This window comes from Bombus bifarius, unplaced genomic scaffold (assembly GCF_011952205.1).
Source record: "Bombus bifarius isolate JDL3187 unplaced genomic scaffold, Bbif_JDL3187 scf7180000007979, whole genome shotgun sequence".
NCBI classification, from domain to species: domain Eukaryota; kingdom Metazoa; phylum Arthropoda; class Insecta; order Hymenoptera; family Apidae; genus Bombus; species Bombus bifarius.
Window position 1 is genome coordinate 1383230 of NW_022884364.1, and position 21481 is coordinate 1404710.

The following is a 21481-nucleotide window of genomic DNA, read 5'->3' on the forward strand; positions in this document are numbered from 1 at the left end:
GTAAAATCGTAGTCTTTTTCCTCGTAGCAAATCATTCATACCTTTTCACCGTGCAAAAAGGTTTTACATATTTGCTTAAGTACTTTGTTAGCTAAAATCCCTGAATAGCGTTTTCAGTGTTCGTGATATATTGCACAGATGTTACTATTATTATCGAAGAAAGTACGAATTCTTATTCTCGTGGGTGTAGAAATTTCATGGTAATTGAAACGATGTTAGTGGTGAAGTTGCGTGCAATGCAACACATTGGAGGTATATATTCCTTGTGTTTTACAGTGGTTTCTCTCCTTTTCTCGTCTTTTAATCCTTGTGTGATTTATCAGGCATTCATTCCCACATTTTCTTTACAACAGGATACCGTATGCTCTTATAGAAGTATCAAGAAATTAATCCAAAAATTTATTATTTAGACGTTGCTTCGATTTTCGTTTTTGAAACAAACTAATTAAATTTACAAAAGAGTAGCCAAAGCATTAAACTTACAAGTAGACCGTGTTATATTCGAAGTATTTATTGTGATATTCTAAGTGTGAAAGAAATTTCCACCTGGATTTCGTTTCTTTAGTTACGTTCATAGAAATATAAATTCGCATAAACATTCGTGGTCTGCTTGTAATACACGCTTGTCCATTAACTCAGAATACTCGAATGTCCATGTAAGATAGATCGCAACTAAGATGATTTACGAATGAAAATTTGGTAAAGTAATTCTTCGTTAATAGCGCTTATGTTTAGCACAAGTGTAGAAATAGATTCGAAGCTTTGATATTTAAGAGATCTTTTATCAATTTTACGTCGATTCAGTGAAATAAAAATTTTACAAATTTCTATAATTCTTCAAACAAAAAGTGTTAGACATAGAAATATATAAGCAACATTTTTTTGAAAGTCTATTTCGAATAATAATGATATTTTGTGATATCTTCATAAGAACGTGGAAATTTATTTAAAGAATTATAAAAATGACTACCCGGTTGCTCACACAAGGGTTAATAGTTAATAACGTCGAACATTAATTTTTTTTTTTTGTTTTTCATTCAATTAAGCCGCGTTATAATTCAAAATTCAAAATCACGTTATTACAATCTACGCATTAACACAATTATTGCCACTGACGGTTCTCCGTTTGCATTAATAAAGCGAATAACGTTGCGAATGCTACGTAAAAAAATCTTTAGCTTTGGTTAATTGCAATATGCATGTCACACTTTTAATTACAAGTTCACACAATTTGTCCCATTCATTTTAATAAGCATCGTTATATCGATAAACATATTTGTGTAAATTAAAATAAATTTGTCATCTTTTCACGTTTGAATTCTTCACGAGGTAGACAAATGATCAAACAGAAATTCATCGTTTCATATTCGGTGAGTGGAATTGCATGCAAGCTATATTATTGTCAGTAAAACTCTGACTATAATTTATATCCTTAAACAGATCCAAGGTTCCATTAATAAATTAAATAAATAATGAATAATTCGTCGTTTCAAGCGTTAAATGCATTCACCATAAATTATTAACATCTATCTACGTATAAATAACTGAAATAAATATAAAATATAAAAGTACATATACAATTTTTCTATTGCAAATAAACAATAAATAAAAGATCATTTAAGATTGATTCTATTTGTTGTAAATAAATTGCAATTGTAAACTATCTAGACTGACGGAGATTTTCTTCATTTCGTCTTTTCTCCTTTTTCCCCATTTTTTCGTCTTCGATCGACAATCGATCATCGAATCTACTTTGTCCTTAATAAGGTATCGATTCGACCTACGAACGATGATCGTTCCAGTCAAAAAACGTATAAAAGTCACATTTTCATTCTCCAACGTTCCGAACAATCTAACTATCGAATGAGATCCTCTCAGGCGTTCATTGTTGAAGCTATTGCATCTGAAATTGTTAGGCATTTTTTCGAAAAATTACTTCGATATTTTCTGAAAATGTCTTTCAATACTGTTGTAGTTTTGAAATGATGTAACCCAAAAACGAATGTAATTCACGAAAATATTATTATAAATTTTATTATAGCCATTAATTATAGAACATATAGTTTCTTTGAACATGGATACTTTGTAAAATGTATAAAAGTATAAATAAAATGTTCAGATAAATTATTAATAACATTGGAATACAGGTAAATAAAATATATACACGAATAATATTGAAACGTATTCTTAGAATTTAATAAAAATGTCTTTTGTTTTACTTGTATCGAAAAGAATGTAATTACTAATTCGCTATAGCAAAAAAAGTTTCGAGTACAGAGCATGAAAGTGCGTGAACCAAAATAATTAGTTAAATTTTGCTTTAAGGAGAAATGCAAAAGAACAAAATACAAATTGAAAGATGTCTAACCATTTCAATTGCAATAACTATTGACGATCAAGCCTATATTCTCTATATAATAACCCTAACTCACTCGGACATGACTAGCATCGTGATCGTATGAAACGAACAAAACAAAAACGTGATTGAATATCACAATCAGTTGTAAAAAAAAGTGGAATGCTCATAAGAAAATTTTGGAAGATTTTATAAAAATATAAATAAAACAGAATGTTTCATTTACCAGCATAAAAAAAATTAATTAACTCATGAAACGAAGAAAAGCTTGGTTACCTAATTCTGTCATTAAACGTGACGCAAATTCGATTAACAGGATTAATATAATTTCGCTGGCACGCAAAACGAGATGATAGTCCTTGTCCAAAAAACGTTCAATTCCCGTCTTATTAAGATATTAATATTCGTCTTACGATCAAATTATTAATCATTATAAACGTCAGTCTCATAAACGTCATTGAATCACAGCAGTCTCTGTTTCATTGTTAAAATTATGTATTTTATCATGTGATAGACTTGATATCACTTCAAATGCAGAATACAAATTAAGATAAAACACTGTATAAAAATGAAGTAAACTAACTGAGACTGTCGTGAGCCATCTACGATGAAAATTACCATTCGATCATGGAATATCTGAAAATGCATAATTTCACGTCGACTAAATCAAAATATTGAAAATTAACGTTTAACATAAACTTTACGGAGCATCCCACTTTGCTTCGAACCTAAGCATAATTACACTCTATGGACCGATGATCAGGAATTGAAAGCACGCGTCAAGATTACGGCGAACAATTGGCCATACAAACTGTACCGCACATATACAGACCCCGATCGACGAATCAATTTCGCGCTAACGCCGATATAACATTATGTACAAATTTATTAAAACAATGACTAGCAGTCGGTACGTTGCTCGTACCCCATCGATATCTCGCTATCGATACGTTAAGACGAATCCTCTTCACCGATGGACCTAATAGTGGATCAACCATAAAAGAACGCGTTTATGTCACTTTCAATCATTTCTAGTTCACATTCGCACTATATAATAATAAATCTCAACTAAACAACATATTGTCAGCTATAATGGAGGCAATAAGTATTAATCGTTTGAAAATAACTTTTCAATATATTAATTTTCAAACGAATTTGAACTTCAATGTCGAAGGACACGATTTTGGAATTCTAAGAAATAAATTTTCTTTATACGCATTTAGAAACTTTCTGGATGGATACGACGTGATAGAAATATTTTTACTTGGAATGTATTTTTTATTCTTGTATGAATGTATGTTTTATTGTTGATGCAATAAAGAAAAAGAGGTTTCATGTTAAGTTGCTACCTGGGTCATCTCTTGATCCGGCACTTCTTTTTAGTATGGGATTAGAAATTAATAAATAGCGAGTAGAATTTATTCAATGTCATTGACTAACACACGTGATCCCTATTATCATCTACAATCGATTGGAGTTACAAAAAATTTCTCAATTGAAACCTAAAATAATTTTCTCTTAACCTCTCACCTCATCACGAGTACTCGAATTCAACCTTTACTAAGCTCTCCACAATTTTAAACAACGGAACGTCATATTCAAGTCCTATTATCGCTTAATAATCTTCATCAACCAACGCTTACTGCCTCCATGATAGTCTAAACCCAACCGAAAAAAAAAAACATAGATGGTACGCGATAACAGTCCACCTCTAACTCGAGGACTAAATAGAGCAATGACAGCTCAAAGCCCGGTACGTTCTTGTACAGATAAAGTAAACGCACCTCGTCGAATCACCCCGGCACCATCTCCGAAAACCCGGAACTGACGCATGAAACCTCATCGAAATGTCCAGCACCGTGCTTATTAAGGTAAAACACCTCTCTAACGACCCATCAATCGAAGAAATCGTCATCCCCGAACGGATCGTTCTCCCTGACAAATATATTCACCGATTCTGACTTCCTAATATGCTGATCGTTCCTCGACTTATTGTTATTATTATTATTATTACTTCCAGCAGAGTACTTTCCTTGTCGACCATGATTCTTCAAAGGTAAAGTGGTCGCTCTATGTTCAGAGACGTTGTCTTCCATTTCTGACTTAAAAGCGAACGCATCGTCGTCGTATCTCAAGTGCCCATTGAAGAAAGAATCACGGCTGCCGTCCCCTGATACAAAATCATCAGTCGTCTGATGAGCATCTTTGGATTCACAAGGAAGCTCTTCAGGCGTTTTGGCTTTTTGGTCAGAAGGAAGCCTTTGTCTATCGGGCGAATCGCCCATGCCAGTAGCCGCGAAGGGTAAATCATCTTCGAAGTAACTAGATCTTTTGCTGTAGACCTCGTCCATACCCATCGCTCTCCTGGGAGCCTTCGGATACCTCGTCGTAAACGAAGGACTCTGTGGTGATGGTTTCCGTTCACTGCCTTCAGAACGAATTCGTGGCTCCGCTGTAGCCAGAGATTCCACGGTAGTGGGGTCCACGTGTTCTACAGTTTGGGCAAAATCATCCTCAAATGGACTTTGGGTCTTTGTGTGAGGCTGGCGAGGTTTGTGCCTGGGTATTCTCTTTCGATGAAGACTCTCACTCTTGGTATCTAGTTCCTCGGACCAATAAGGTCTATCCGCCCAGCTGTCATACTCCTGATCGCTACCCCAATAACTTTGACGACTCCTGGAACGTTGCGAAGATCTTACATATGGATCAGAGTCATTATCATTGCACTCGGACCTGGAGGTGCCGAATTTTCCTCGGGATTCAGGGTAGACCATGTCAGTGTTGCGTCCCTCGTTTGCACTATTTGGCCTCTTCGGCCAGTGTCGCTTTCTACCTGATTGATTATACCTTGGGGAATCGTCTCCTGGTCTATCGGAGCCATAGTCTTCGTTCCAAGCTGAAGGATAATCGTGTGGTCGTTCCCTGCTTTCTCTATAGTAATAGTAGCTTTCTCTACTAGGATAGTCAGAATCTGGTGGACCCGTTGATCTCCTACTCCAAAATCTGGCATCCTCATCCCATCGTCTTCTCTCATATTTCCTTCTGGACCACCTATCGTCATCGTCGTATCCCATACTTTCTTGGCTGCCAAACCTATCTTCCTTCCACAGCATCATTTTCCTTTTTCTTTCCTCGTCATAAAAGGGTCCATGCTCGTGTGGCCAATTCCAACGTTGAGGTTTCGATCTGCATTTCCAATGACCCTCATAGTGTTCTTCTTCGTCCTTATACTGCATCTTTCTATGAGGATAATGCTTGGGCTCTTTCTCCCATTGACTCTCATCGTGCCACGGAGAAGAGTCACGAGGCCTGTGTCCGGAATTCTTGATCCACGCAGAATCGCGAGGCTTCTCCATCATCTTATCCCGGAAGCCTCTGTCTCGTTTGCCCCCCGGACCACCTGTTTCCTCGTAGAAGCTCCTATCGCCGAAAGGAGCATCGAATCTTGGATAATGGCTACATCTAAATCTGCCATCTCGTACCCTTCCATTGCTCTCTTCGCTCTCTTCCTCGTCTTTCCACTCATTATCACTGTCGCCTGATTGTTGGTACATGCTTCCTTTGAAAGACGCTTCTCTCTGGAACTCTTTTCCATCAGGAGACCACGGCGAAGTTCTACTAATCGAAGGAGGACAGTCAGAAGGGGGTCTATCTGAAATGAAGAGACCTGTATCGAACTTCGTCCAGCTGCTATCATCTTTACTTTCGTCTCTTTCTGGTTTTAATTCTGTAAATGGGCAGAAGATGTCTTCAGAAATTAGAGACTTGGTTTTTGGTGCGTGTCCACTGCTGCTTAACATTTTAATCTCTTCAAAAATATCCATCCCCATAGAACTCGAGTCTTCCTCATTTTTAGACTGCTTTTTAGGACTGGAAGGTGGGGGCGTGTCAGAAAATAAATTTAGCAACTCCACTTCGGCTGAAGTCTTTTGCTGGGTCGATAATTGAATCACAGGTGACATTCTAGTGGAATTCGGTGTGTCTTCGTCAAGTTGTTTGACTGGTGGTTCTGGTTCGCCTATAATCTCACGTAAAGCCGCGTATTTGTCGCTGGAAATAGATACAGAAGACTTTACCTCAACTTTATTTACTTCAACCAAGGGCCCATTACCCTCTTCTGTAGTTGTTTCTTTTGTTTCTGGTTTATAAGAATCCTCGTTGGATTCGCTAGGTTTGTCAATAGGCTCGGGTTCTTCTGTTCTCTCCTCAATGTCGATTATAGTTTTCGTTTTGTCAGATTCCTCTTCTTCTTGTTTCGTCAATAAATCTGTCGGTACTTCAGGCTCTGTCACTGGTTCTGTTTTACTTTCTAGTTCAATTGACTGAATCTTTTCAAATGTCAAACTTGAAGAAAGTTCAGTCATGTCTTCAGACTTTACCTCAATTTGTTCGTCCTTAGTCAGATCCTCGTTACTAGGCGGAAGTTTCACCGTTAGATTCACCAGAGTAGCCAAAGTTTCTGATCTGATCTCTTCGCTAGTTTCTTGATGCTGACTAACTAATTCAAACTCCTCTTTTGTCACTTCCTCTTCCTCCGCGAATTCTTTCATGACGTTCTCTTCGTTCTTCTCCATCTGTTCCAGCTCCAACAGTTCTCTAAAAACAGCGTACTTATCGTAAGTAGCATCCTGCTTGGTCTCCTGGTCGATGTTCGTTTTAGTAAAAAGCTGTGGCTCGTTGAACGGCTTCGGTTGCACCATGCTAGATACGGGTTGTGCTTGCACGGCACTGACTTGCTCTTGCTTTATAGGAACTGGTTCCTCGCTATCGCTGGCAGCAGCTTCCTTGGCTGAGAGAGTGGCCAAGCACTCAGTCAACTGCTGAAGAGTTAGACTAGTCAACTCCTTTACAGTCATCCCTAAACTGCTCGCCAATTCATCTAAATTGGCAGACGTTAATTGGCTTAGAGTGATATCCAACGAAGGTTTCGTCTTTTTGGGTCCAGTCGTCGAACTGGAAGTGGAAGTGAAAAACGAGGACAAATTCGTGGTAGGTACCATAGAACTAAACGAGTCCTCGAACGCCGACGTGGTCATCACGCTTATCAAATCCGATTTGCTAGACAACTGAACGGGCGGACTGAAATTGTCATCTGACTGACTCTTCGCGTCCCTCGACGGACTCATATTCCTGTCGCTTGTCGCCACGGGCTCCCTTTCAGGGAAATCGTAGTGGAAGTATGTATCTGTGTGCGGCGGCCTTGGAGGAGGCTTTACAACACCCCTGACGCCCTGCTTCTTCGGTGGCAGAGGAGGAGGGTTGATTAGAATGTTAGCGATTCCTCGAGGAGGAGGTTCAGGTACGAGTTCCAGTTCCGCGGACGAAGTGGATAGTCTGGAATTGGCATCGGAGGGACAAGACTTTAGTGGAGATGCTGGTGAATCGCTGACTGTCGAGAAATCTACTGGGAACGGTTTGTCCATAGATGGTACTTTGCTGCCTGTGATATCAATATCAAATTCTTTCTGGCGCGTAGTTTTTATGGGACTGGGAAGCTTTACCAAGCCATGCGCAGATTCTGTGGAGTCTTTGTCTATTCTACCGAGCAGAGAAACGCCTACGGAAGTGGGAATAGTCGAGATTGCAGAGGATTTCGAGGTAGAAGAGTCTTCAGGAGGCAAAGACACAGAAAGGGGTTGATGATGAGTCGTTCTAGGCGTCATATCCGATTTTCTGGACGAATCACTGCGCGTGAAAACGGATTGAATCGCCTCGTTTTCGTCGAATCGATCGAAATTCGCAAAGTTTGTGTCCTCGAATTGATTTTCTTTGGGAACTATGTCGTTTCGTGGTTTCACTGACTCTATGGGTTCTGAGAGAACGTTAAAGTTCGTTGGGAACGTGTCTGCCGAATTAGTAGACACTAAATCTTTTAACACTTTCTTGGGAGGATTCTTCAGGTGCTGGAAGAAGTCCTTCTTGTCTACGTAAGGTTTTATTAAACCGGTTCCTAGCGGATCCAACTCCGTGAACACGTCTATTTGTGGGCTCTTGGCTTGGGTCTGTAACAATTATCAAATACAAAGTATTTAATTAAAAACTTAAGTAAAATGACAGAGGGTTGATAGACAGTTTGGAAAGACTTCATGAATCAAAATCGATAATTGTGACCGATCATATAGTAATAGAGCAACCTGTCTCCTTAATGTTTTCAAAAAATGAACAGTTTTAACTTAGAGAACTTACACAATAATTATATTATTTACAGTCCGAGTTAAAATATTCGAAATAATTTATTCTCTCTAACACCACTATAATATTAATGTATATATAATAAATATTTACCTCTTCCACTTCCTTTTTAACCGGCGTATTTTTAGCCGAACTGGTGAGCTCACTGTCACTAAAGAGATTCTCGGTTTCTTTGTCGAACCACTGAATTGTACTTTGAAGTGGAGGGGTCTTGCTAGTCAGAGTGGTCGCTGGACTCGACGTGATCGACGATTGGGTGCCTGGAACCGTTTGTTGTCGCTCTAGGTGGCCTCTTTTAGAGGATGATGGTGGTGGTGGTAGAATTGCTCGTACAGTATCTTCGAGCTACAAAAATACACAAAGAATGTTTTAAACAAAACATATTATTTTAACGAAATAATCTAAAAAATAAGAGCATTCTAGATATTAAAGCTGACTAATTTTTTACATACCTTCATATTCGCGAAAGAATCACCGAATGGATCGGTTTCAAAGAGATCGTCAGCGGAAGGTGGTGGATTTTCAGGGGTAATTTTGTCCATGTGATGGATACCTTGCTGCAGAGAGTCCAATTCGAATTGTATATCTAATAAATCCCTAATAACGCCACTTTGAGGCTCGTTTCGTTTATCAGTTGACTTATCCGCCTCCGAATTAGCATTCCTTACCCGAAGAAGAGAGGACTCTGATCCTGCTGCACCCTGTCACAAAACGATTTAACAATATTAAATATTTAATAATGAAATTGTTCTAAAATTGTATATTTTACATGTTACAAAGTGGGGGTGCATAAATTTCCAGCCAGATCAGTTTTTCACTTTATATTTCAAAAGTGACATTTTAAAGAATTTTAACTTTAGCATCAGAATATAATCATATACTATACACAACTTTAATATTATATAACAGCATAACGATATTAATTTGTTATCCTGTTCGTTTGCTATACCAAATATTGGTTATAGCTTATTTAGATACTCGAAATATACATAAGCAAGGAAGTGGCCCGAAACTTTCGCACATCACCGTATAATAAATTCAATTAAAATATAATAAATTAAATAATAAATTAAACATTTAAAACTAGCGGCTGTTATTGAAAAGACCGTGGAAATACAAATATAGTTAAAAAGGAAATGACAATTACTTTAGTGTCAGGGGTAGGTTCGACAAAGATGCCAGTGGTATGAAATTTAATAACGTTTATAGCGTTCTGCTCTAAGTGCTGCTTCGTTAGCTCGATCTCCTTCTTTTTTAACTCGAACACCACTTGAAACAAGTCTCGCATCGCGATTACCACCTGCAATAAAATTTTTAAGTAAAAATGCTTTTACAATGCAGGAACTTGAAGTATTTCATTAATATAACCAGGTACAAAAGTTTGCTAATAAAAGCAAACAATTTTACTTCAACCGAAAACTAAAACAGAGACACGATATAAAAATGTCAAACGCAAATTCTTATTACTTTAGAAATACCTTCCGATTCAAACACGCTCCCAAATAATGGACAGTTGAGAGTTACGTCCTGTGTTCTACCGATATACTAAACGCGCCTGACTATGTACGGTCCGCAGTCACTTATGGCCTATTCCCCTTCTATTACGTGTTTCTCTCTCTTACAGTCTAGACACTTGGTCAGCCACATCATCAGCTCTCTCTCTCTCTCTCTCTCTCTCTCTCTCGCTCTCTTACATCTATCGATAACCTTTAACCCGTTTAATTGCAAAACATTCTAATCGGTGAAATTTCGTGTAAACGTCATACAATGTTCTAATAATATTACTACGAGCACGATATTTTAAACACTAAAATATACGTAATTAGACTACTGCTTTGACCTTTTCTTACGTAAAATCAAGTAAAATAGGCGAAGCTGCGTATACTACGTGTATCGATATTCATCGAAAGCTTTTGCTATTTTCGTTGTAGCCCAATTAAAAATTAATTCTTCTACGAAATTTAAAAAATGGGAAGATAATGGAATTCCACAGGCTCTTGCTTATTAAAGAATGAAGAACACTCACGGTGTTCACGAAAGAAAATCGCATCTTGTTGGAAATATCGGGAAACCACAGTGACGTTTCAAATAACATTGAGATTCGAGCGTAGAAATGTTTGAAGTATAGTTTAAAGACCTTCTGAACGCTCTTATTAAAATCCTTGGGGAGGGTACGGCTAAGCTTGTAGATATAAGAAAATAACGCCAGAACTACCGACGATCAAAGTAAGTAATGGAACTTATATCAAAAAGATGCAAATGAAAGGTACGTGTAAAGATACCCAATTCAAACAAATATACTTTCATCCATGTACTTTCAAAAAAATCATTCAAATTCCCAAAAATTCCATTAATGCAATTGAAGTTTCCTCTTCCTTCTTCTTTTCTAACTATCCTAATCGTTCCAGTGTTAATACACGTATCTGTCAAATCGGTTTGCTGCACAAAGCAGAAATGGAGGAAATTGATGTGATTGTGTAGACATCAATTCATATCGCATGTAATACAAGCATCAATTTCAGTGAGTGGAGTTGACCTGTGAATCGCTCATATATCGGATTGGCAACTAAGTGATTGCGGATTTTGTCGTTACCACCTAATGACAAAATCCGCAATCACTTAGTTGCCAACCCAGTAGTACTATTCAGCTTAGTCCTTTGAATCTTTCCTCTGTTTCAAAAATACAGGGTGGTTGGTAACTGGTGGTACAAGTGGAAAGGGGGTGATTCTACGCGAAAAAAGAAGTCGAAAATATGGAATAAAAATTTAAAAATTTAAGAATGTAAAAAATTAAAAAAATAACGTCAATCGAGACAACGATCTACAGTGAGATCCGTTATAACGAGACGTGATAAAGTGCACGCGTACCGAGCGAAAATTCAAAGTCGATTTTCTCAAAAACAAAGCCTCAAACGAAAAATTGTTATTCTATATTTTCGACTTCTTTTTTCGCGTAGAATCACCCCCTTTCCGCTTGTACCTCCAGTTACCAACCACCCTGTATACGCGTACCGAGCGAAAATTCAAAGTCGATTTTCTCGAAAACAAAGCCTCAAATGAAAAATTTTTATTCTATATTCTCGACTTCTTTTTTCGCGTAGAACCACCCCCTTTCCGCTTGTACCACCAGTTACCAACCACCCTGTATATCTATTAAATTTTAAAAATATATCCCCATCCAGCTGCGTGAAAAGAGGCGTATTGCAAAATGGAATAGAGAAAAGAGGAAAAATGAAAAAAAGAGAGAGAGAGAGACGAGGGCCACGAAGAAATTGCAATCTCTTTGAACGAGTACGAAGGGAATCGCGTATAATCGAACAACAATCTCCCGCGGTGTATCGTTAGGGCGGCAGACTGAATCCTATAATGCAATTATTTACATACCCCTGCGGAATTACCGGAGCTACCGAGGTCGATATTGCTTCTCCGGATTGGACAAATATCATTTTAGATCCCCTTGCCTCGGCAAAGCGAATCGTTCACGATAAATGACACGGTTGTAGACCCACGTTTAAGGATCGTACTCGCGCACGAACGGCTCTCCTATCGAATCAACGCGTACCAACCTTGTTCTTTTGTTGTTTCTCAAAGGCAATATCCGTGCCGGTGACGATATAATACCGGGCTGTTCTTGCGTTCATCGCCTCTCGCTTTTTATCGATCACACAGACTAAACGGTTTCTTTATGTCGACTGTGGCTCGCTAATTATTGTTAATTTTTTAAACTTTCGACGAACGTGCGTTGTGTGAGGTATAACGCGAATTATCGTAGCGTAGACGTTAGCGCTTAGTCATCGTTGTTCTTAGTAGATTGAACTCGGCAATTGAGGATTCCCGGAGAGCGAATTTAATGATCGTAGGAAATTGTTGATTAATTTCATTTTGATTGCCTACATGAAGTTAACTGTTTCTAGTCGAGTAATTTCATATTACTCGTTGGTAAAGTAATCGATAAGGTACATTAGCAGATAATTAGTGCAAATATTTCAAAGGTATTAGGATATAAGTAGAATAAAATTGTAATTCTGCTTGTAGGAGAGATATGAATATAATATTGCTAATTATAAAATCTAGTAGGAAATGTAGCATTAAAATACGTTTATAACGTGATAGGAACTTATAGTGATTAATCGTACGTGTAAAAATTCATAAATTTCGTTAAATTAACCATTTAAGAGATAGTACGATTTAAGAGTAATACACCAAATTGTCACTTTTTCTAAATTTTATTTTACCTGTTTCCCATTCTCTTATTATACTTCATTTATAAAAGTTATTATTCGAACATTAAATTAAGATAAGAATTATACACAAATTACAATCTATTGATCTTACCAACGAGCGAACGAGGAATAGCAAAATCAACTTTTTACGATCGATATTCAGATCTCATAATTTTCCTGATTAGCGCGATAGAGGATAAGATGCAATCGATGAAAACTGTGAAAAACTTACTTGACTTGCTGCCTTATCTGTCTTGATGCCAAAGAAACGATGACCCGTGTCTGGTGACCCAAAAATATATCCAAAGGCCCTCGAATCGCTCATGTCCTGCGCGATGAAAGATATCTTATGTACAGGATGGTGATACAGACAGTCCTGGAACAAACAAATTTTGATCATGTAAAAAACTATCCATTTTATGTACATATACACAAAAGTAACTAAAAAAATATTTTATTACTAAAATTTAAAAAATATTTTATTTTAATTGAATAAAACACTGCTAAAAGATTTGGTTACTTAAAAAAAAAAAAAAAAATGTGATATTCAATCTTTGAAAAATGTAATCCTTGACGAATATTTCTCTCTAAAAAATTAATATTTTACTTTTATCGTTTCTTATCGGATATTTATTTTATTATGAAATTTGTTATGGTTGTCATTTTTGAGAGTCATTACCCCAGACTTCTCGTCCCGCAAGCGTAATCCATCGATGCTGACCTGAACGGCGATTCGTTGTTTGTGTTCACCGGCAGCTCGAATCGCCATCTTCAGATCCGCCAAAGCTGCTTGGCACATCCGGTCCCCGCGTGCTTCCGATACTTCCAATATGCCAATCAGCTTCGCCTTGAACGACACACCCTCCCCAAGAAATCGGGTTGGTTCGTTCTTGACTGCGAAACAAGCACAAACAACATTATTTATATCGTTTCAACAAATAAATGTTTTTCCAATTAAGAAATGAAGAAAGAAAATTGGACAGCGTTCGTAATAAATCTCTGCTACGATTTAAAAGAGTGGAACTATTTCTCGAATAACAAGCAGGAATATTTTTCGAATAATAAGTAGTAATACTCGGCATTTCAACTCCAAGCCGAGTAAATGAAAAAGTTCCATTGAATAAAATTTCCATAAGGAGAAAGAATTCAATCGTAAGAGCGTTATTTATTCATCCGTTGAAAAATATTGCTTGCAATAGATTTAACTAATTATTTCCCTGAAAACAGAAATACTTCCTCCGAAATGTAAAAATACTAATAATACCTATTCTATATTTGAACTTTAACCTCGATGAAAGAGGAAATATTGAAACGAGTTTGTAAATTTCGATAGAGAAAAAGGGACAACTTATATAAGAGCCTCATTCGTCCAATGAAAAATCCACAAGCTTTCGCTTATTTTCGAAAGTGAAAATACTTATCCCTCTATAAGTAGTAATAGCGTTTCGAACGATCCTAAATTAAATAAAAAAAAAGTTTTAATTAATATAAATATCGATAAGAGTAGAAAGAGAATGTAAATCGGTAAATTACCAACAAGTCTATCGAGGAATCTAAATCGCTACTTCCTTCTAAACGATTTCGTAAATCATTCGCAAAAGTAGAATTGCTCCTCTCATTACAAGTAGTACTACTCAGTGTTTCAACCCTATGCAATTCCCTACACACTCGAGAATTATTAAATAATGTTTCATCTACCGATGTTGATGAACGAAGATTCGAAGATCGAATTATTATTCGTAGGAAAGGAGAGGCGAGTAACAGGAAGGAGAAATAAATTGCTTATCCGAAGGATACTCGAAAGGATTCTCGTTTGATGCTTTCGCCGGGCGAACTGATCGTGTGGTCGATCGATATTAAGTTGAAGAGGCTTGAAACCATTGCCAACGGATCGTTTCGAATCCCCGCTGTTTCGAGTTCGATAATTCGATAGAATCACGTCGTACGGTATTCAACTTGGTCCCGGCTTCAACCAGACCGCACGCAGGGATATTAAAACGAGCACCAACCGCGACAGATTTCGCGTTACTTTGTTAGTCGTTGCACGGTTCTTCTATCCTCTATCCGCTGAAAATTGATCTCGTTATGCCTATATAATACAGCCAGTTGCTGACGAATTTAAGAATAAAACGTTGACGATTAATTCGAAATTAGACGAGAGGAATCGCGTTCTCGTCCGTTTTCGTCGTGATCTTTAAATTATCTGATATTTCGGCACTTTGCTTCGAAATATCAAATTATTGGATTCAATTCTAATCGTGGAGTAATCCTACTTTATAAAACTGGATGTCAGAGCTCTCGAAACTTGTCGTTTTATTTCTATCTGTCTCAAACTACATCCTTCAGGTAGTGGTGTATTAAGAACGAGATATAAAAATGCATCTTATTCTGCAAAAAAGAAAAAAAGAAAAAAAACGTAAAATGTTTTCGACTACGAACGATAGCAACGATCAAATTCAGAAACTAGAATATCAAAGTCGACAACGTTCTTGTAAATGTTGATACTTCGTTTCGTTTCATAAGATACGTTCTCATCTCATAAAATTCTCAAATATCCTGATATATTCTCTATCGCTTTATCATTTCACCAACGAATAAACAACTACTTTCGGCAGCTTTCAATTGCTATTAAACATACACCATCGCTACCCTACAGTCATCTCGACCATCATATAGAAAATTCTCTCTTTCAATCATCAAGCAGGCATCCCCTCGCGAGTCTTAATCTCTGGCCACTCGTACCTCCTCGATTTGCCTTTCTACAGACAATTTATCGAAATGTCCGTGCACACCCCATTCTAACATGAACGCGTACAGCTTCTTTAACGCACACTTTGCACGACCCCTCGCGACTTTAATGGCCACTAGGCACACCGGCGCATTTGTTTGAACGTACTCGTGCGACTCGAGTGGAGAACGCCAACTGTCGATACTCGAGCTTCTATCCGGATAACCAATTCATGCCCTTCCCACCCCCTCAATGCGGTCACCTTTGTACGCCCTTTGTATCCCGTTCCAGTCCTTGGTTTTAGTCGATGCACGCTGCCTATTTAGCCTAACACTGTCACAACTATACTACGTGATAGTACGTCAAAATATTGATCGAACGAGTAGCATCGTAGATCGATAAGGCGCACACGATAACTACAAAAATATTTGTACACCGCTATATCTATTATGGCATTTGTATACTAATTAATTAGTCTATCGCTGTCACAACTATGCCGCGTCATGGTACGTGAAAATATTTATCGAAGGAATAGCATCATAGATCGATAAGACTCATACGGTAACTACGAAAATATTTGTACACCGCTGCATCTATTATCGTATTTATATACTAATTAATTAGTTTATCGCTGTCATGACTGTAGTACGTGATACGTAGCAAGTAAAAGTATTGGTAAAAATAATATAGATCGTTAAGATGCATCTTAAGGGTATAAAACTATTTGTACGCTGTATATATTGTTGTATTTATATACTAATTAATTAGTCTACCGCAGTGACAATTATACTACGCGATGGTATTGGTGGAAAGAATAATGACGAATCGATAAGGTACCTACAGTGGCTACGTTTATTCTTGTGTTTATATACTAATTAATCAGATTCTACTATAATAAATTTAGTACTAGAGGTGGAATTAGAAATTAGAGGATATATAGTGATAACTATTATTCGAATGATCTTTTATAAGACATTACGAGGAATTTTTAAAGACATTTTTACAGATAATTAAAATAAAGCAACAAGAAAACAAATATTAGAATAAAACCTAAATCATTGCCTGATGAATATTTTGACCAAAAAATAGCTTAAGACATAGGTAAGATAATTTTTAATTCATACAGAGTTATAGCGGAATAAAATTGTGCCACTGCTCGAACGATTCTCTATCTTTGTGAATAACTAACTGCTCTCCTTAGTTCAAATTTTCAGTCTTCTTTTTCGTTTCTCGAGATATGTTGAACTACATGAAGTTTCCCCTGTATTTCATTTTCTAAGCCAAGTTATATTATATAGGGTGGTTGGTAACTGGTGGTACAAGCGGAAAGGGGGTGATTCTACGCGAAAAAAGAAGTCGAAAATATAAAATAAAAATTTTTCGTTTGAGGCTTTGTTTTCGAGAAAATCGACTTTGAATTTTCGCTCGGTACGCGTATACAGGGTGGTTGGTAACTGGTGGTACAAGCGAAAAGGGGGTGATTCTACGCGAAAAAAGAAGTCGAAAATATAGAATAACAATTTTTCGTTTGAGGCTTTGTTTCCGAGAAAATCGACTTTGAATTTTTGCTCGGTACGCGTATACAGGGTGGTTGGTAACTGGAGGTACAAGCGAAAAGGGGGTGATTCTACGTGAAAAAAGAAGTCGAAAATATAGAATAACAATTTTTCGTTTGAGGCTTTGTTTCCGAGAAAATCGACTTTGAATTTTCGCTCGGTACGCGTGCACTTTATCACGTCTCGTTATAACGGATCTCACTGTAGATCGTTGTCTCGATTGACGTTATTTTTTTAATTTTTTACATTCTTAAATTTTTAAATTTTTATTCTATATTTTCGACTTCTTTTTTCGCGTAGAATCACCCCCTTTCCGCTTGTACCGCCAGTTACCAACCACCCTGTACAGGAAATAATTGTATTATAAACAAAATAATGGCTCGCTATAGTATATTGGATGAGAAAAACGGAAGATGACACAGTGCTGATGACAAAACTTCAAGTTTCTTCATTTTCGAAGTGATAGGTATAATACTTTAACTAATAATTAATACGCTGTAAACAAACTTCTACTTTTGTACATGATATTCTTCGAGATTCAATTATGGTCGAAATTGAACGCTAAAATAAACCAATAACAGATCCATAGAAATTAAATTTCTCTCGTCACAAAGAAGATATTTCGGATTTACGTGTCACAAGAACATCGTCGATTGTTTTGTCGATACAGAAATATCGCAGGAAACTGCTTGACGTGGTAATTTCAGTGGTAAAGTACTTCATAGATCAGAAATAATAATTTGAGTTAGTACGTTCAATCTTCTATTAAGTTGTCACCAGACAATTCAGAATGTGCATCAAGTGCGAACATGTTGGACGTAACCTAAAATTTCTAGTAAATTCTGTGCTTTTGCGTGTGCGTGTGCGTATGTGTGTGTGTGTGTGTGTGTACACAGAACTTCCAAAATTACCGAGTTATTCTCCAAAATCTTCGTTAATTTTAATTACCGAAATTCTTAGATAGATTATTAAATAACTTTTAATAAGTCTCATACGTTATTAAGATGACGTTTACTCGAAAAATTCGTTAGTCACATATTGCACATAGTTACTCAGCATTGTTTATTTGCTAAAATCATGGCATTGAAAAGTATAAGAACTTACATGTATTCGAATGTTATGTAACAATTTTGAAAAATTCTTATAAACGGTCATTACAGTCATATTAATACAAAATTTAACATAATAGTATACTATATGAACAATAATCTTAATAATATGTATTAACAATGTAATATTTATAACATTTTTCTCTAATTAAATTGGTATTTGTATGTACGATACTCTTACTAGATAATATTTCACATATTCCCTTTTTCCAAACATTACGTCACAGCTTGTCTATTGTCAGCCACAATTATCTAAAACAAGTTTTACTTTAAGGAAACGTGATTTATCGGTTACACTCTATATCTATTATATTTCCGTTCTTACTTATATGCATAGGACATGTCTATATTAACTCGAACAGAACATTATTAACTAAAAGATAAAAACGAGCAAATATAAAAGTCACGTTACATTTTAAGAGTAACTCATCTTTATCTAATCTCTTTATTTTTATGTACATTCAACTTATATTTCGATTTCGCATTGAAATTTTCGATAAATATATCCTGAGTATACATGTTTAATTCAATTCACTTATCTTTTGAATCTGAAATGTTCAAACTCAATGAATTTAAAGCGAAGGATCAAAATTGTTGCCACGTAGAACTAATTGTCAGAAGTAGTATAATCCTTAATATGAGGTGTCCGAAATATGTGGTGCTGCCATCTGTTAGCGGTGCCACGTACAAACAAACAAATCAACAAACTACGTTACCACGGTCGGTAAATTATAAGTCTGTAATGAAAGCTCGCGCGAAAACCACAAAATTAACAGTGTCGTCCCCAACAAAAGCACCCAGCATTCCATCAGCTCCTTCGGAACTGTGCGGTTCACGTATTTATTCAATACATTCTACGTTATTCATGTACGAAATTAATCTGTGTGGCCCAAATCGAGCAACCGTCATCTTTCTCCCTCTTATAGAATAGGGAAGCCATATTCCAAAGCTCCCTTTGACCGATCTACAGGGTGATATCACACAACGTAATTCTTACGAGAACGTCGAAGATCCCACGAAACAGGCTGAGACTATCAGAGGCCACATAACTCGCCGATACGTATATCACAATGTATACACCAGATACACAGGACGACGTCAATACCGCACGAGTTTAGTGGTATCCACGAGAAACTTGCGTAAATTCGTTTACGGGGGTGGCTTTTATTTTCTTTTTCTCTCCCTTTCTTTTCTTACTTTTTTTTTTTTTTACTCACACTTGCACGGACTGTTTTTCTTCCGTAAGGTCTGCATCGATAGTCCCGTGTAGGCGACGAGAAAGTATCGGATATAGGAGAGGAGAATGCTACCGATCTTCTCTCTCGGCGCACCCTCGGCCGCCGTACTATCGTGGATGGAATTCTCAACACAGACACATGTCGCTCACACGTCTCTTTCTCCCTCTGTTTCTGCGATTCCTCTTCTGTCGCGCTTTCTTCCCGTTGCTCTCCCACTCGTTCGCTCCTTCTCCGTCTGTCTCTCTCCGTTCACTCCCACTACCCTATTCCCCTTTCACCCCCGCGACCTATCTTGTGCCTCTTCAGCTATCCTGGCTGGCCGTTACTCTTCCGTTACTCCCTCTGTCTCCTTCGATTCGTGTATTTCCACAGGAGTATGAGGCTGGCACGTTTCACGTACGGTCGGTACTTCCTGTCCAGGAACACGGTCCACTTTGTCCCAAACACGCAGGGAAAACGCCGAGAACTTGTCTAGATACTGTCCGAAGATCGGTTTCTCGCGGTACACGCGCGTCACGTAAAAATACGGAGGAAGTAACAGCTGCCTCTGCCGGCACGGGTCACCCATGTTAGCCTCTCTTATTGATCAATAATATACCATCTAGTACGTGGCGTCGTCGCTTCGGGGCCACAGAGAACATTTCCCGCTTCATGCGCGCTTTTCCACGCCGAATCTACACTCTTCTATTTCATCCCCTAGTGTTTTCACTATCCGAAAGCGAGAAGCTACTTTTCAAATGTTGATTTTTCTGATAACGAATTATAGTTGTATATATATCGATTAGATTATTCCTTTTTTTCCCACAATTTGGATATCGACTGAGAGGACATATCGATGGGTACGCTGTTTTTATACTTCGTGACAACCTTCATTGCGGGGTGGCGCAACTGCAAATGATGTCGTGGCGTTCGTGATACCTCTCCATCTATGGTTGGCTGTTGCCAGCTACTGTTGCGCGAGGAAGACGGAAAATTAAAAATTACCATGTCATTGCGTGGTAATATGTAATTACTGTTTGGGATAGGTCGATAAATGCCGACCATTTTCTTCATTGTTCTCTTTTACAATTCATCGTTTAATATTACAAAAGAATCGAATTGATGGTGGTGCAGTTGTGTATAAGAGTGAACTATTTTATCCTAGTGCATTACAAAGTATTTATACAATCAGATTTTGTATTTTCTTGTTGGCATATTATTAGCAGGAAAATATACTGTTTATTAATTACAAGGGATTAAATAAATGTTAATTATTTCATATAAGATCGATGCAAGCGAAATGTTGAATACAATTCAATGTCGAGCATTGTACTGAATTTATTCAATTTATTTCCATTTGATTTTAATACAATTAAAAACGAATGTTCCCGCGAGGTGGTGGGTCATAAACGAAACAGATTCGATAGGGATGTGAAGTTTGAATTATGTACACATATATGTGTCTTATCCTAGTGACGATAGATGGTACTGTAAATTTGCGCGCAAAAATTGAATCTTTTCTAGAAGGAACGAAGTATACTTTTTATATTCACTTCTTGGATAAAAATATAAGATAAATAATAAACAATGAAGTTTATGTAACTTTAGTATCTTTTGTACATATTGCAAATTTTAATTAGATATTCATTAATTTTATTCAATTTAGTTCTTTGAATCAATCATGCACATTGAATGTTAAAAATTACTAAACAACTACTAAGAATTTTACAAAATATATTTGCGTTATATTATTTATTGCGATAATTTTGAAGAAAATGCAATTTGTTTATTTTTAAACAATAAAACAAGATGAATGTTTGTACGATTTATATAAAAGGAAACTCATTAAAATAAAGAATTATGAATTAAAAATTGAAAAAATTATAATTTTTATTTCTTATAAATAAATATCAGATATATATATATATATATATATATCAGTATATATATCAGTATATATATATATATATATATATATGGTATGCAAAAGTTTTCAATATTTGCTGTTATTTTCTGACGTAAATACGAAGCTTCATAAACTTAACAATCTTAACACTACTGAAAGTTCTTTACTATGATTTATCTCCCTCATGTTGAAGG

General features: G+C 36.8%; 1 protein-coding gene across 3 annotated transcripts; it reads right to left on the bottom strand.

Annotated features, from left to right (window-relative positions):
* Nucleotides 1-921: 921 nt before the first annotated feature.
* On the bottom strand, nt 922-20355 carry LOC117204617 (protein disabled). Of its 3 annotated transcripts, none has more exons than XM_033442155.1 (7): nt 19382-20355; nt 13451-13665; nt 13004-13147; nt 9696-9848; nt 9001-9249; nt 8642-8893; nt 922-8358 (listed from the first exon to the last, which is right to left on the bottom strand). In XM_033442155.1, exons 1-7 carry the CDS (start codon nt 19416-19418, stop codon nt 4252-4254), a joined length of 5157 nt encoding a protein of 1718 aa, XP_033298046.1. In that variant the 5' UTR covers nt 19419-20355; the 3' UTR covers nt 922-4251. The 3 variants fall into 3 exon arrangements, with proteins under 3 accessions (XP_033298046.1, XP_033298047.1, XP_033298048.1); XM_033442156.1 differs by lacking the exon at nt 19382-20355 and adding an exon at nt 19162-19369; XM_033442157.1 differs by lacking the exons at nt 13004-13147; nt 13451-13665; nt 19382-20355 and adding an exon at nt 12115-12259.
* Between the last annotated feature and the right edge of the window lie 1126 nt (nt 20356-21481).

Bases quoted from the DNA above. Each gene is read 5' to 3' on its own strand.
- LOC117204617 (XM_033442155.1), bottom strand. From the start codon at position 19,418: ATGCAGACCTTACGGAAGAAAAACAGTCCGTGCAAGT. The intron at 9,250-9,695 runs GTAATTGTCATT...GTTTTGTGACAG, and splicing joins AACCTACCCCTGACACTAAA to GGTGCAGCAGGATCAGAGTC. The intron at 8,359-8,641 runs GTAAATATTTAT...TAATTGTTACAG, and splicing joins TTAAAAAGGAAGTGGAAGAG to ACCCAAGCCAAGAGCCCACA.